This window comes from Oculina patagonica, chromosome 4 (assembly GCF_052425735.1).
Source record: "Oculina patagonica isolate OP01 chromosome 4, crgOcupat, whole genome shotgun sequence".
NCBI classification, from domain to species: Eukaryota; Metazoa; Cnidaria; class Anthozoa; order Scleractinia; family Oculinidae; genus Oculina; species Oculina patagonica.
The window spans coordinates 56291318-56307684 of record NC_135761.1 but is presented as its reverse complement, the minus strand read 5'-3'; the positions used below and the strand labels follow the sequence as shown (position 1 = coordinate 56307684).

General features: G+C 40.1%; 1 protein-coding gene across 1 annotated transcript; it reads right to left on the bottom strand.

Moving 5' to 3' along the window:
- Positions 1-14415: 14415 nt before the first annotated feature.
- On the bottom strand, positions 14416-15348 carry LOC144648603 (adenosine receptor A3-like). Its single transcript, XM_078508115.1, has one exon. It carries the CDS (start codon positions 15346-15348, stop codon positions 14416-14418), a length of 933 nt encoding a protein of 310 aa, XP_078364241.1.
- Positions 15349-16367: the final 1019 nt, after the last annotated feature.

The following is a 16367-nucleotide window of genomic DNA, read 5'->3' as shown; positions in this document are numbered from 1 at the left end:
TATTTTGGTAATAAACTTTTTCATACGGTTTTCCACGTATGTCAAAAAACGCTAAAAGGCTGGATGGCTTACCATTTAGCAAGCTTTGTTGCTTGTCGATAAGGTCACAGTTGATGAAGTAATTTTTAGGATTTGAAACATTATTTACCTCAATTGTTTCAAAATATTCCTTTTCAATACTTGCGTAATTCTCAAACCCAGGCAAATTAAAGAACTTAATAAGACTTCCATTCAGTCCAAAAGTTTTTAAATTGGGCTCTTTTGCTTTTATTATCAATGAACGACCTGCAATGCCTTTTGTTACAGAAAACATGTTTTTCTCTGGAAATCCTTTTTCAAAAATACTCCCAATGTCATCGAGTGAGTAGTTTCCTTGCCGTATATAACGCGCCTTCTCTTCCTTGTTCACTTGTTTATAAAAAACTATTCCATCCTTTTCCAAACTATTCCAGCTGTTGTAAAGAGAACAACTTAAAAGCCGGATATAGCTTGGTTTTGGAATAGGCTGGTCAAAATAAACAGTGTTCGGATTTTTTGTTGTGGTGACAGTGAGCACAACCATCTTTATAATTTTCTTTTGAAAAATAAATCTTTAATATAAAAATTGCCCCGCCCATTCCGAGAGCTGATGACATTTCTAAATCAATTTTTCTTGATTCCAAAGAAAGAGATTTTATGAAGTGGATGAAAACCCCAGAAGCAACTAAAATTTCTGAAGCAGCTAAAGATAACGCATGGAAACCTTTTCTTGCAAAATATCCAAACGCTGAAAGAACAAATTTGTTGCACAGGTTGAATTCGCTTACAACAACACAGCAACGGCAGACATTTATTACAAGGCAGGGCAAGGTAGGCCTTTCTCGATTATGTTAGTAAAACTGGCATTTAATGCTACTAGAAATTCTCGCATAAAGCCAAAAAAATGCTAAAATAATGCCTGATTTCCTTAAAAAATGCCACTTGAATTCCAAAAAATGCTTTGTTTTATTTCAAACAAAACGTACAAACTCTCACATTATATGCTCATATCAACAACAGGTGATACTTAACAATTGCAGGGGCGTAGCCAGCTTTTAAAGAATTGTAGGCCTGGTCGATCGCTAGGTTTTTTTTTTTTATTGGGGGGGGGGGGGGTCCACCGGGGAGGTTTTTGAGATAAAGACCATATACTTTCTCCTTCCGACTTTTTGGTGATTCTGCGTGTATTTTGACAGCTTATAGTTCTAACATGACATGACAAGGAATATTAATTGCACCTAATTTCGCTCGTTCGTAAATAAACGCTCTTTTCTTCAACAGCACATGGAGTTGTGCGTTTGCCAGCCACATGGCTAACCCAGAAGGTTTTACAGTTTGCACTTTCTAGATGAGCCTTGATCTCATCAGGAAAGGGGAGTTGCGAGACATATCATGCTAAGATATGTTAAAAATTGCTCTCTATTTCATTTTAAAAGTGCATCACCTTGAAGTTTTTCTACTGTACATTTAAAAAATACGAGTAAGTTGAAAAATTTGTAGGCCCGGGCCTACGGGCCTATAGGCTAGCTACGCCCCTGAATTGTTTGTTTATAAAAAATAAATAAAAAAATAAATAAATAAATTATTTATTTTTTTTAAAAATAAATAAATAAATAAACACACACACACACAAGTAACACAACACAAGTAACACAACGCACAAACAGTCGAAACAGACAGAAAACAATCAAATTATGTAATCAAAATTGTAAATCTTTAGGATTATTTATCCTTCTGAGTTCTGAGTGCTGAAAATCTGGATCACAGTCATGAAAAGTGACAGAAAATGCTAGCAATTCTTTTTTGAAGAAAAAACGAAAAAAATGCTCGTTTTCCCAAAAAATGCCGAAAAAAATGCTAGCATAATCGAGAAAGGCCTAGGGCAAGGCCATTTGATAAATGTTTTTGGCTCTGACAGCAAATATTGGAGCCAGGATATGAAAAAAGCACTGGGGGTAAATAAAATTTCAGGCGGTTTTCCACAACAGCTGTCACCAAGCGGCGCAAAAGGCTCATCTTTGCCAATTCCCGCGGTTGGATTTCACGAAGCCGCACCAAGTTTGAAAAAAATATTTAACAGCAAAATTAACATCTTCGTCACACCAGACCAATATTTCACAACGAAATTAAGAGAGATTTTTCAAAAAACAAAACTAAAGCATACATCAGGAAAAGACTCAAAAAGGTGGCTTGCTGGCCCTAATATGAGCTACTGGCCTCAGCAACTTAACTTTGCTGTCTGGTGCGCGACAACAGGCAGTGGGATCAGTCGAGAGATTTTCGATGAAGAGCACTCAGCTCTCAGCTTGCCGCCGGTCGTGCGTAATTTTTACGTTTTTCACGTTTATTTTACAATAAGGCGAATATTGTTTCAGATGGGTGGAATTCAGAGCGTAAGCGCCTTGCCTGGCGACCCAACGTTTAGCCAGTTCGACAACAAGTACGACGTGGCTTCGTACAAAAGAATATGCGCTGAGTTTGGTGTCGACCCGTCAAGCGATTTTCGTTTCACAAGAGGTGCAAACCACGGACTTGGTGACGTTTATATCTGGATCACAAATATTGGTCCAAAAAATTCAGGAGCAAAATACCCCGATTACGATAAATTTTCAGATGAAGGCGGAACGGCAAGCAAAGGTAACTTGATTCAATACATCGAGCCAGACGACGCTGCATATGCACAGGCAGACTGGTTTTGTCCTAACGGCACGGAAGGGTTGACCCAAGCAGGTTTGTCGAGAGTAAACCAGTCGATAGAGGCTTTTGTTTACTGTATTCTCGGTTCGCAGGTGAACGTTCGAAGTAGCATACTTGGCACAGGCGGCCGTGCAAAGGAAGCGCAAAGTGAGTTTCTCGTGTTGGTTGAAGACGCTATAAGGCAACCTGATCTGGCAAAGTCAGTTCAAAGATACCAACTTGCCATTGATGAGGCCAAGGTTCGGCTTAACCTCGCCGTCTGCCCGGGTGCCTGGCTTATGCCAGCCAGTATGGTAATAAATACAGAAAGCGTTGTTGGTTACAACAACCAGCTTAAGCAGGCTGTAGGAGGAATGAAAGTTGGAGTAAATAATGATGTTAATGCCTCCACAATAAAAGTGGGCGCAACAAGTATGAGCGGTGGGCCATCAAAAGTTAATAGACCAACAAGTCATCCGTCAAACCCGATTAACAAAGCTGCAAAAAAAGAGCCGGCACCACAAACGTCTTCAGTGGGTACTGTGTCAAAAACAGATGAATCGCAGAAGCCAGACACTGAAGATACAGCACACGAAAGAAACAGGGCCTACCTTATTGCTGGTGCCGTTATTTTTGCGTTTGCAGTCAGCCGAGCTCTTTGAGCTCGAGAGCTTAGCGCTCGCTTCGTTTTGTAACTCGCTCGATAAGAAAGATAGCAACACCGACAATCAAAAGCCAAGCATTCTTGCCGAGAAAGCTGATCACTTGGCCGGCCGTTCGAAACACAAAACTGACAATCGCGCCAAGGAGGCCCGGCAGAATACCTGCAATTTTTTTGCCAAGTGTCTGAAGACCGTTACCAACACCTTTTGCTACATCTTTTAAACCGTTTGAGAGAGAACTCAGAATTACGCCAATAGTCGTGCCAACGGCAAGCAAAACTGCTGTGACTGTGAAGCCATATTTTTTGAAGATCCTTTTCACTTTTTCTCGTAAAGAAAGACCTTCCTCGAGTTCATCTTTTTCCCTTTGTATTTGATTTAGCGTCAGTCTGTTTTCACGGGTTTTTGTATGAGCTCGTTCTCTGACAGATAGATCTTCATTTTCGTCATTAGCGATTTCTTCATTTTGTTGGATTCTTTCAATAACTTCTTGCTCTTCTTTTTCTTTTTGTGCAATTTAGAAGCTCTTTTATTTTGTTTGGAAGTAAAGGATTTAATCTTTCTTCTCCGGTTTTTTTGTCTTTGGTTGTTAAATAGTAAGGTTTCTCTGTTTTCCCTGTTATACTTTCATGCAGACTTACTTGTAGTCTTCATGTTTTGCTTAAACTCGCTTCTATTTCTGTTAAAGGTGCATCTGGATACTTTTCTTTTAACGCATTTTGCGCAGCATCGTATGTGCCACCCTCGGTGTGAACCTGTCTTCCAGAAACATCACCCTCGATAAAAGAGGTTTCCGCAGTTCGTGAGCCTCGCTCGGGCGGCCTATTCATCGTGGTAGTTATCGTTTGTAATGGTATTTGTTCGCTTGATCCGGGCGTTGATGCCCCTCCAGGTTGGAATGGGGCTGTTGTATCGCCGTCATCGTTGTCATTACGGTCGTTACGGTCGTCTGTATTTTCCAAAAGAGGATCTCTGTCACCAAAGCCACCTTCTGCCGCCATGTTATATTAAATAAATACATTTTTTAATTTAAATATACAATGGCTGTCGTGAGCGAAAGACACAGACCAACGTTCGAAGAGAAAACACCAAACGCGCTCAAGGCAGACAGAGTGCGACATCGCGTTACATTTAACCCGAATAAAGCGTCTCCAGAAGAAATTCTGAGAGTTGCTGTGCCTAAGCTTGAAGAAGGCGTCGTTCTCGTGCCAGGCTCCCTGGCTCTTGTGTTCAACTTGACGGTGAGCGGCCATGCCAACAACTTTCTCGTTAACAACGTCACCCGGGCGCTTGTCTCAAGGATAGTTGTCAGGTTTGCTGGAGAAACGCTGCAGGATACGAACGCTTACGACGTATACAAACTTTTCGAGGACCTTTTTCTGCCAGAAGAAAAGCGCAGCAACATGTTTCTTGAAGGTATCCAGTCCGAGGATTTATGCAAAATCCGTTCAAACGCTGGTGACAAAAAAACCTCAGGAGTTGACGCGGAAAAGAAGCTGGCAGAAGTTTATGGAAACAAGTATCGTATCCCGCTTGATCACGAGATTTTGAGAGACCATGGCGTGTTCTATCCGCGCGCACTCGCAGACGAGCTTGTCTTCGAGATAAAACTGAACAGTCCAGATGTGGTTGTAAGAGGAACAGATCCATCAAAACTTGGCTATGAGCTAACTGACATCCAACTCGAATACGAGGCTATTTATCACAAAGAACTTTCAAGAGAAGTAGAAAGCACTTACATTAACGGCAAAAGTTTCTTTTACGAGCATGTGCATAATTACAAAACGATCACAGTAAAAAAAGCTACTGACACGATAATAAACGAAAGCATTAACGTCCCAAAGCGCTCCTTGAAGGGACTTCTACTTCTTTTTCCTGAACCCCACGCCGCAGGTGCAAGAGATACAGAATCTTTCTTTAACCCTGACATAACAAATGTAAAAATCAGCGTGAACGGCGTTCCAAATAAGGTGTACAGTCAGGGCGTTGAAGGAAGAGACATGTGGGAGGAAGTTCTCAGGTTCTTTGGCAAAAACGCAGACCAAAAATTTTAATAACCCACAAGTTTTATGCAGAAGAAAAGTTCGGGCTTTTCATTGACCTTCGCTCCATGAGCGACAACAACATGCACGGCAGCGGGCTCCGCTTGGTGAACACAAAGGATGGCGTTAATTTAGAGATACAGAGAACAGCCTCAGGATCAGGGAATGTCAAATGCTGCATTTTCGCTATCGCTGATGCACAATTTTCTATTGTAAATAAAGAATTAGTAAGTGTTGAGTATTGATATAGCTTTCGCAAAGCGAAGCATGGACCCAGGCAATATACCCTTCAACGCTCTCATTGTGGGACCAACTAACTCAGGAAAAACAAGGTACTTGGTTAATAAGCTTTGTGGCCCTTTCCGAGGTAAGTTTGACTACATCGTGCTCATCTGCCCGACTTTCGCGCACAACAAGACTTATTATCGCTTTGCTGAGGAAGATCCTCACTTTTATGTTTTCATTTGCGAGCAGCACGAGGTTGAATCTTGGTTAAGGATTTCAAGATTTCTTTTTGAGGGTACGAACACGCTTATCATCCTCGACGACTGTGCTGCATCAAAAGATGTGAAAGGTCGAACAGGGGAGTTGGTAAATCTTGCTTTTTCTGCTCGCCATGCAGGCTTGAGCGTTTGGGTGCTGACTCAAAAAATGACAAGCATAACCGCCTCATTCCGCGAAAATGTAGCGGCAATCGTTTTCTTTTACACCCCCTCTGCCAAGACAACGAAGGCAATTTTTGAGGATTACGCTGGCGAACTTGCCAATGAGGATAACAAAGAACTCATTTCAAGGCTGAAAAAAAATAAGTTTTCGCATCTTGTTATTTCTCATCGCCACCCTTACGGAACAAATTTTTTTTATTGAACATATTTTTTATAGTAATAAATGGCTGACCCTTTCGCAACTTCTCCTCCCGAGAGCGTCAAGGGCGCTGCAAGTGAACAAGAATTAGCTTCCGTAATGGAACTGCTAGGAGCTGAACCAGAAAGTACAGAAAGCGCTATGGCATCCATTCAAGGCCCTGACATTCCTGCTTTGCGTGAACGGCTTGCAATCCTTGTTTCAACAGGAAAAGCCAAAGAAGCAATCGGTGTGCAGCTGACATACGAGCAGGTGAAGCGCTTGACAGATAAAGAAGTTGAAAAGTACTTCAAGAGATATGAGGCATACGTTGGATCCAAAACAACCGACAGCTTGATTGACAGCTTTATTTTTCTTGTAACCAAAGTCGTTGGTATGGCCGTAAATATCAAGGACGTCAATGATTATCAGAAGGAACTCAAAAACGACTACATCATCAGCAAAGAGCTGTCCACTGTGGCAGGCGGTCTGGCTTTGAAATGCGGCCGCTTTCTTGCCCTTGCCAATGCTGTGCTTATCACAACAAAGCACATTGATTTAAACGAAGCGACAAAGTTGCAAACCAAAGAAACACCAACTACTGAAGATTTTTCTGAGCAATGCTAAGAAAATGCTAAGTAATTACTGAACAATGCTTAGCAATTGCTCAGCAAAAAATCTTGCTGAGCAATTTTCTATTTAAATATTTTTTTTTATTATTATAAATGGCCGAGCTCGAACAACAAAGTCAATCACAAACCCCAAGTGAGCCAGCAATTCGTACTGAAGTTCAAAACCAAGTTACTTCAACAACTCCTGCAACGAAGCCTGCCAAAAATCCAAAGCGAGTAGCTGCTGGTAAGCTTGCAGCTGAAAAAACAAGACAGGCTCGTGAAGCACAAAAAAAAGCTGCTGTCGAGGCTGCTGCAATAATTGCAAAAGAAAAGGAAAAGAAATCTGCATCTGCTAAACGTAGTGTAACTCCGAGCCCAAAAGGCTCGCCCGCTCCTGAGAGCTCGGCACAAGCTCCGCCGGAATCCAGCGGTTTCACCACTAATCAATGGATCTCTTTGCTAAGTGTTGGCGTTGCAATTATAACAACTTATGTCAAACGCGAAGACATCAAAAGCTTTTTCAAGAAGAGCCGTGAAGTGCAAAAAAATAGAGAGAGCAACTTTGTGCAAGAATCTGAGACACCGGGTGCGCTTTCAGCGTTGCCGCTTGCGGATCCATCGAGTGCTCCAAAGCTTCAAGCAGCAGAGCTATCATCAAGAATTCCGCGTCCAAAAAGAGGTATTCGTCCGATGGATTAATAAATTTTCAATTGAATACTTTTTTATTATTTTATACTGAACCGTCATGTCCGACAACAAGCTCGTGAAAACACTCATGGATGCCGCCACTCTTACCGGTCTCGTCGCCGGAATTGGCTGGGTTGCCAAAAAAGTTGTAAAAGAAAACTTTACATCCGACCCAAGCAGCAGTTTTATGAACTATGCAAAGTTCACGGCCGTCATGGCTGGCAGCGTTGCACTTAAACAGTATCTCGAGGACCAGAAAATTCTCCCCACCAATTAAAAAAAATTCGCATAATATAATAACAAAGTTCTACTATGGCAAGCATCGCGATTATGGCTGGCGGAGCTATCTTGAACGCTGCTGCTTTCATTGGCGGCAACTACCTTGCTCGAGCTTTGGGTGGCGGAGATGACGCCGCTTTGAAAGAAAAAGAAAGACACGACAAAGCTCTTGAGGCTTACCAGGCAGCTTACGCGAAGTACTCTCGCGACCGCACGAAGCTTCTCGACTGGATCGAAACCAACAATGAGATCAAACAGCAAGCGAAACAAAACTTCACGAACACTGACTACGCTTTCAAACTCTACAACCAGGCACATCCTGACAAACAAATGATTCCTCCGAAAGAACCCAAGTTCTCTGACTTTTATCAGCCAAGTGAGCAGCAGAAACAAGGTGAACTGATGTTTGTTGGCGCTGGCGCGCTTGCACTTGGGTACGCTGCCTTTCGGTTTCTTTAAACTTTTCTTTTTTTCTTGTATACACACATGGACGCAAAGATCTCGAAAGTCTACTATAGCCCCCAGGGCTACTGGAAGGGAATTGCAGCGATAAAAAAATTAGCCGAGGCTGCCAAGGTTTCCGAAGATGCCGCAAAAAAGTGGCTAGTTAAGCAGGCCCTTTGGCAAATCTACCTTCCAGCACCACGATACGTTCCTCGCCCAAAATTCGATGTTTCTACTCCAAACGCGGTCCACCAGGCGGACCTTCTTTTTCTGCCACACGACAAACTGCCGCGAGGGCGAAAAGTTTACAAATACGCGCTGACTGTTGTTGACGTTGCCAGCCGTTACAAAGAGGCCGAGCCTTTGACCTCCAAAGATTCAACTGAGGTTGCAAAAGGTTTTCAGACAATTTACAGGCGAAGTGCACTAAAATGGCCACAGATGCTTCAAGTTGACCCCGGGCGCGAATTTATGGGAGCTGTTACCAAAGAAATGGAAAATCACAAAACCTATATTAGACGCGGGCGTTTTAACATTCACAGAGATCAAGTTATTGTTGAACGTTTTAATCAAACACTGGCAGGGCGCCTGTTTGGTTATCAGTACGGTGTCGAGATGAACCTGCCATCTGGCCAGCGGTCGACAGCGTGGGTAAAAAGGCTTCCCGAAGTTGTTACCGCTCTGAACAACGAAGTTACCAGTCTTACTGGAAAAAAACCTGCTGCCGCAATCAAAGAAAAGGCTGTTTCGTCCAAACCGTCCTCAAAATATACAAGGCCTGTTGGAAAGAAAGAAAAAAAATACCCTCTCTCGTTAATGTGCGCTATCTCTACCAAACTTGTGAGCTAGAAGGCGGCGTAAAAAGGGCAACAGATCCGATTTGGTCATTAAAAGTCTACAGCATCGAAAGGTCTGTTACTAAACCTGATCAGCCAGTGCTTTATTACTTGCACGATGGTCCAAAGCGCGGCTTCGTGCGTGAAGAATTGCTTGTTATTCCTCCAAATACACAGTTACCACCAGAAAAGCTATAAACGTTCTGTTTATGTCGGCTTTGTTTCGCAAAACTTATACCCGTAAGCATTTGTATGTATCCCATCGTCCTCTATCCATCGCTTTGAGTCAAAAGGCGACAGCGAAACTTTGTTGAGATGCATTCCGTAAATCTCATGGCCCTCGCTTCTAAGTATGTTCATTCCATGCCATAACTGCTTTGTTCCAAAAAGCGTTTCTAAATAATTTTCGTGCAAGATTTTCTTTTTTACCACACACTTTTTTACTCCTTTAGCTTTCTTTATTTTTTTTGGTCTTCTGTCAGTATTGAATACATTTTCGGTCTTAGACAAACACACTCTGCAATGGGGGTTCCTGCTCATTCGTCTTTCATTTTTCCCAAGACCTTTTTGTTTTTATCACAAAAGAGTGGATGATCTTTTGGATAGTCGCTTGTGTCGTATTTTTCTTTGTCAACACTCATGTCTTCGTAAACGTCTTCTGTTTCTATCTCTACCAAAAGGCTGTCTGTGTCTGTGTACAACAGCTCACAACGTGAACCGTATTTTTTTTTCAGGTGGTTGTAAAAGAAGTCATACATCAGTATCTTGCTGTTGTCAAGGATAGTCATGCCAGTGTAGACAGGCTTGTTAAGAAAAAGCAAGCTTTTTCGCATTTCAATTCCGACCAGATCGTTTGAAAACAGAAAGTGTCTTGAGTATAATGGACTAGCAACTAGTTTTCTTATTTTGTTCTTTTCGTCGCTTCGCACTATTTTTATGTCAACACGGTTACGCAGGTTTTCCATTGTTTTTCCGAAAACTGAGTTATTCATGAGTTTGTAAAAGTTCTTTTCAAAGTCGTTTTTCGCTTTTTTCCTGAATTCTGTGTTCATCCTGATGTACGGCTCCATCCAACATTCTTGTTCGAACTCTAACACCCTGTGCACCTTTTTCAGCTTCATTCCTTGTTTCAGATAAAACTGCAAGTTTCGATAATGCACAACATAATTAGTTTTGTCCTCAAGAGTTAACACTAGCTTTTCACAGTCAGGCGGATCCAGATCAAGGTCTTTTATTAATTTTTTTTGGTAGGGTGAAAACAAGTCCTTATTTATTTTCTTTTTCTCAGGTGCTAATGGGTAGCTGTTGTGCTCTTCATGAAGTTCTGCAGGGTATTCGAGGTCTACCTCCAGAATCCAGCCGGTTTTTCAAACTCCTTTTTTATCATAATTTCTTTTTCTGTTGGCATAACTCTTTTCCATCTAAAACCACTTTTTGGCAGTGGCTTGCTCATTGCCCACCCATAAAGGTTGTTCGCATCAAGGTACATTATGTGTTTTTTTGGCTTGCTTGGGTCGTAGCCTTTAACGTAAGGATTGTTTGCCTCTGCGTATCTCTTGCTTACCATGGAAATGCCTCCTCTTATTCCCCTTTCCACAAAAAGATGCATGTCGTAGTCTGTCAGTAGCTCAAGCTGTACTCCTGTCTTTTTCAATAGTGCGTCCCAAGAAAGTCCAGGAGAAGTAAAATAGTTTGCTGGATCGAGCTCATACTTTTCTTTACATATATTGCGAAAGTTCTCAAAAACATCAGCTAAAAGAGTTACATCCGTTTCAATATAAAGGTCATGGTAATCTCCAAGCGTTTTACACCCAAAAGTTTTCCACACACTATTTGCATGCTCGTATTCTTCGTCAGTTATGTGTTCATCGTTAAGCTTGCTATAAAACTTTTCTTTTTCAGGCAAACTTGTCTCATTAAATCTTTCCCATGAGTCCATGTATTCGTAAGGATAGATCCCCTTTTTGAAAAGAAGTTCAAAATTTTGTGAAGAAACGAGATTTTGTTATTTTTAATGACTCCTTTGGTGCCGCACTTACAAGTGAATCAAGGCTTCCTTGAAGAAAGTTTAAGCTGTCAATAAAACGCAAACCACCTAATGAAAATGTAATGTATTTTTCCATGTTGTTGGCAACACATTTTACCTCCATGTTGTTGGCACCACATTTCACCTCTTTCTTTGATGCAAACGGCAGCTTTGACATCGCCTGCATTAAATGGTGTGCATCATAGCCCCTCAGGTTGTGAAAAACAACTGGTATGTGGTCCGTCTTTGGGTTTATTCGCAATTTCAGATTACATGCGTTGTGCGCAGATCCTCGAAACTTACCTGTTATGTGGCAATGATCTTTGACAGAATCTTTGAAATTTTGCTTCGTAAAAGGTTCTGCGCAAAACAAACATTTTTCCTGATTGTTTGCAATCCATTGGTCTATTTTGTTTTTTTCTTTTCTTTCTCTTTTTGGCCCAACAAAATTTATTTTTTTGAGTGCCTCGTAATAACAACATTTGTGGCTTTGGCCGCAATAAATACCTTTGTCATGGTCCCAAACAGGAAATGAGTCAAAAAAGGAATCTCTTATCAAACTTTTATTGCAAATGTGGCAACTTGTTGCGTTTTTGTGTTCTTTCCAATCTTTGGCCGTCATCTTAAGTGGCTTTTGTATTTTCAAACTACTTCGTATTCTTTTCTCTTCATTTAAAAGATGCTTCAAAAACACTTCCCAACAGTGAATTAATCCTGACTCAATTAACATAAGGTTAATACGAGGAATGGTTTTTTCTTTTTCGCTCATTCTGTGCACAATCACACGATTGTATCTCCAGCCGAACACATTTATCGCAAGGTTGCTGTTTTGCGCCTCAAGCTTGTCAATCTGGTTTACAGGTGTAGGAAAGACAATTCCTTCATAGTTAATTCCGTCGTTAACCGGATATTTGCTTGTTCTTTGTGGATTTTTCCCATCACTTGGCGGAAATAAAGCAGCTCTAAGAGCCCACTTCAAACATTCATTATCCCTGTTTATTACGTTAATGATTGCTTTCTTTTTTGCCAATTTGGCTGGGAGAGATAAGTAAGTTCCTCCCCGCAATGGCTGATATCTTGCAACATTTAAGTAGGCAGCCATTATTCTTTCAAGAACCCACCCTGAGCCACGCTCTGACCAAGCCTCAATTTGCCCCTTTACTCTATCAATAAATCTATCAAACTCTTGTTTTATCTGTTGTTTATTATGTTCGTTAAAAAAGTTCGGTTCTTTTTCTTTAAAATAATGATCCATCTCTTGTGTTACACCAGTCTTAAAATTTTCTTTTGTAAACTTTATTTGCAACTCAAAGCTTATTTTAACGCTTTCCAAATCTCTTATTTCATTCTCTACCAAATCAACAAACATTACTTTTTTTTTCTTTTCAAATGCAAAAAGGTCTTTGCTGATTGGGCTTCCTTCTGGTATGGTCATTTTCCACACGCGTAGCCATTCATTGTAATCGGATTGGGCCAATAAAAACGTTTCGTTCATTTGTGAATTTTTTTGAAATTCACGAATTTCCTTCATAAGTGCTTGCAAAACTTCTTGCGAATAACTTGCAGCAGACATCTTGGCGTTTATACCAATGAGAAACATTTGTTCAATAGGATTTTATTCTGGCACAGCAAGTCAGCTTGAGATTTGAGAGAGCTCAAGGTTAAAAAAGCACAGCAAAAAAGCACAGCAAAAAAGAAAAAAACATAAAAAATAACTAAGTTAGCTAAAAAACGGTTTAAATGGGAAAAATCAGAACTCGACTTTGCTAAAAATGGGGCAAAAATGGGATAGGATTGAAAATAATGAATTTGTGCCAGAACCCTCCCCATATATGTGTGTACTCCCATTAGGGACCATTCATTTTTGATGGGGAAGGGGGGGGAGGGCTGGTGGGATTTGATAGATAGTCACTGTTACATATAATGGCCCCCCCCTTCTTCATGGAAAATTTTTACTTGCCCCCCCCTCAAAATCCAGTTTTATTTTCGATGACTTTGTTAAGCACTGTAAGGTAAACAGTGCAGCCCCTTTTACCAATATCCTCAACCTGGAGAAAACTGTTGAGACTACAGTAAAAATACTAGCAGCTTATTCGTGCAACCACATCCACTATTTGTTTTAATAACCAAGCACTTTATTAACAACACTGTCCATTTACAACAATAAGCCTAATTAAATAGATCAAAATAATGAATTAAATTAAATACGTACAACATTATTTTACAAGACTAGCTTAATGTGAAACAAGACTTACAAGAAAAAAATCTTCAGGATTGGATTTACAGATGAATTACTTTTTTGTACAAAAGAAGCGCATGGCTTCTTTTTAGATAAATATACATAATGGTAATCTTAAATACGATAGGCCTAGATCTCACTGAAAGAAAGCTACAGCGTTACATCAAGCTTTTTTATGTTACTTGCTTTCTTTTTTGCATATTTTCCAGTTCTGCTTTTAACAGAAATATGCGTTTCTTACATAATCACTTAAAATAAAGTGCTTGCAACGCCTAAAGACAATGCAAGATGAATATCTTGCTTTCCCCTGAATCAAAATTGGACAGAGGTAAAAGTGGGTATCTTCACCATCTTGTCAGATAGAAGTGTTTTTTTTTTTTTTTAATAAAATTGATATTTGTGTGAGACATTTGTTTGCCTGGATTCGTTTATCCAAGATTGTTGGACTAGATATAATGTTTTTTTTATTATGTCGACTTTTTTAACATTAAAATAGATCAAGGGGAATTACTACATTGCTTTTTTTAAAAGCCCTAATGCATGATTACGTCTTATGTTCCACCAAGCCTCGCGGTGTGAGGGAAGAAAATACAGGAAGAAAAGAAAAAATATAAAAGTCAACGAAGAAAATATTTCTTTAAATGTGAGGGAAGAAAATACATGAAGAAAAGAAAAAATATAAAAGCCAACGTAGAAAATATGTCTTTAGTTTTCAGTGTAGTAAGCCATAACCACTACCCGTTGTTGTGTCGGATCATAAGTGTAAGTGGTGTTGAAGTGTAACTGTAACCTGCACTAGCCATTTGTTTAACTGTTATCCACCTGTTCTACTTTGGAAGTAATTAATGTTGTAAAAAATGAAAAAATGTTGGACCCAAGTTCTGTCTACTGTTCTAGTCGTCTCCATAGATTTTGTCTGCTGTAACAGATCCCGGCCTTCCCGCAGCCAACGGGTTGCCCCAGGGTTAAAGAGTTTCCCTCAGGTTATAAAAGGCTTCCCTTTGGCCAAAGGTAAAACTATAAAGTTTAAAAGTCTGTTGTTATCTGATTCAAAACGCAGTTTCATGTAAGTTATAAACACAGAGCAGAACTACGGCATTTGCTTCCGAACACCTTTTGTGTCCACGAATCTGAAACCCTTTTGGTTTTGGCCTAGCAAACATAGTTTTTATTGTATTTCTAAACATTGGCATTCTAAAGCAATAAACTATTGGATTGATAAAGGAATTTGCCAACTGAAGGAATCGAGTAACATCGACAAGGACCGACCTAGTATCAGCGTGAATGTCGAAGGTGTGGCGCACAGTGTTAATCACTATGAAAGGAAGCCATGTTATTAGAGATAACAAGGTTACAATAAACAGGGTCTTTGCCAGGTCCTTGTTCCGTTTTTGTCTGTCTAGTGGCAGTGCTGGATTTTCCTTTTTGGAAAAGTACCAAATTGCTGTATAGGCACAGCAGATTGTTATTAAACAAACTAGCGCATACCCTGATGTGAACAAAGCAAAGACGACTTGAGTTATCAATATCGAAGATGCTTGCAACAACTGGAGAGCGGCTATTATTCCCGATAGAATCCACACGACCACAATGGCCCACATGTATTTTCGCGTTGACATGGCCCTCATGCGAAAAGGCGACACTATGGCGTGTAGTCTCTCTAGCGAAATGAGAACGAGGAAGGTAATAGAAGCAACGCCAAAGAATTCCTCCAAGACAACATATTCACCCCAAGTTATAGATGTGTTACAACTTGACTTCGCAAACTTCCAAATTTTATTGACTAGGGTTTCAATGTTACCAACACCAACCATCAAATCAGCAACTGATAGATTTATCAAGAGATAAGAGGTCCGCTTCAACTGAGATCTATATTTCCAAAACACAATAATTGTGACGGTGTTTCCAAGAACGATGATCAGGGTTTCCACTCCTAATATAACGATCCAAGATAAGTTATTTCCATCAAGTGTTGTACACATTCTTGTTATCTTTCAGATGAACTTTCTTTGTTTCTGTGGGTTTTTACAACACTGAAAACAAACAACAATTAATAGAGAAACATCAGTCTCTGATTGTATGGGAAGTAGCCACGTCGGTGGGGAAATTCTTCTTCAAGTTTATCGAGGCTTGCTAAAATGACGTTTATATGTATTGTGCTGACTATCCCTATTCTGATTGGCTAAGAGCATACAGCCTATTCACACTAACATCAGTAAACTTGTGTTTTTATATCTACAGGTATAGGATTGGTCTTTGTCCAGCTGACGTTATTTCTACACATCGAGGTAATCCCGGATCTGTCATCATTGCATTTGATTCACCGATCACCGAAGAGCATCTATTGGCTATCAGTTTTGAAATTTCTGGTTACCCCTTCAATCCAGTGACTTGCTGGCAGTTTACCGAGTGAAACTGAAATTAAGAATGTGACGGAATTTTTTCCCCAGGTACTTTTTCTCCAGTTTTTGCTGGCAGCTAACAGAGTGAACAGACTGAAATTTGACCGAATTTTCCCTAAGGAAAATTTCATGTAATGAACTTGAATATAATTTATGTCAAGAAACCAAGTTGTTTCTATCACATGTTAAAGCCGTGTTGGAATGGAGAAAAGTTTCAAACTAGCCACGGGAGAACCAATGCAATATGTTTAGGCTGATGTTTTTTGTTCTCATCACTGAGACACAATAGACCAATCAAAATTCAGGAATGGCTATTTTTTAATGAAATAGAGTAAAGATATGTGAACGTCACCTTGCTATATACCATGTAAGAATGCATAATGCAGACTGAATCATCAAGTTTCACCACATTAATGGAAGGCTATTTGCAAAAACTTTAAGATGACTGAGACGCAACGTTTTGAAGACAGTTCTCCAAAATTTCAAAAACTCATTTACTAATGCAAAGGAACTATTGTTTAATTAGTGTCTTTTGATCTGATAAAAACATGGCTAAATTTTATGTCCAATTTTCGTGGCCAAAATAACCCAAAATCAAA

Excerpts from the sequence above, each read along its gene's own strand:
- LOC144648603 (XM_078508115.1), bottom strand. The coding sequence starts at position 15,348 with ATGTGTACAACACTTGATGGAAATAACTTATCTTGGATCGTTATATTA.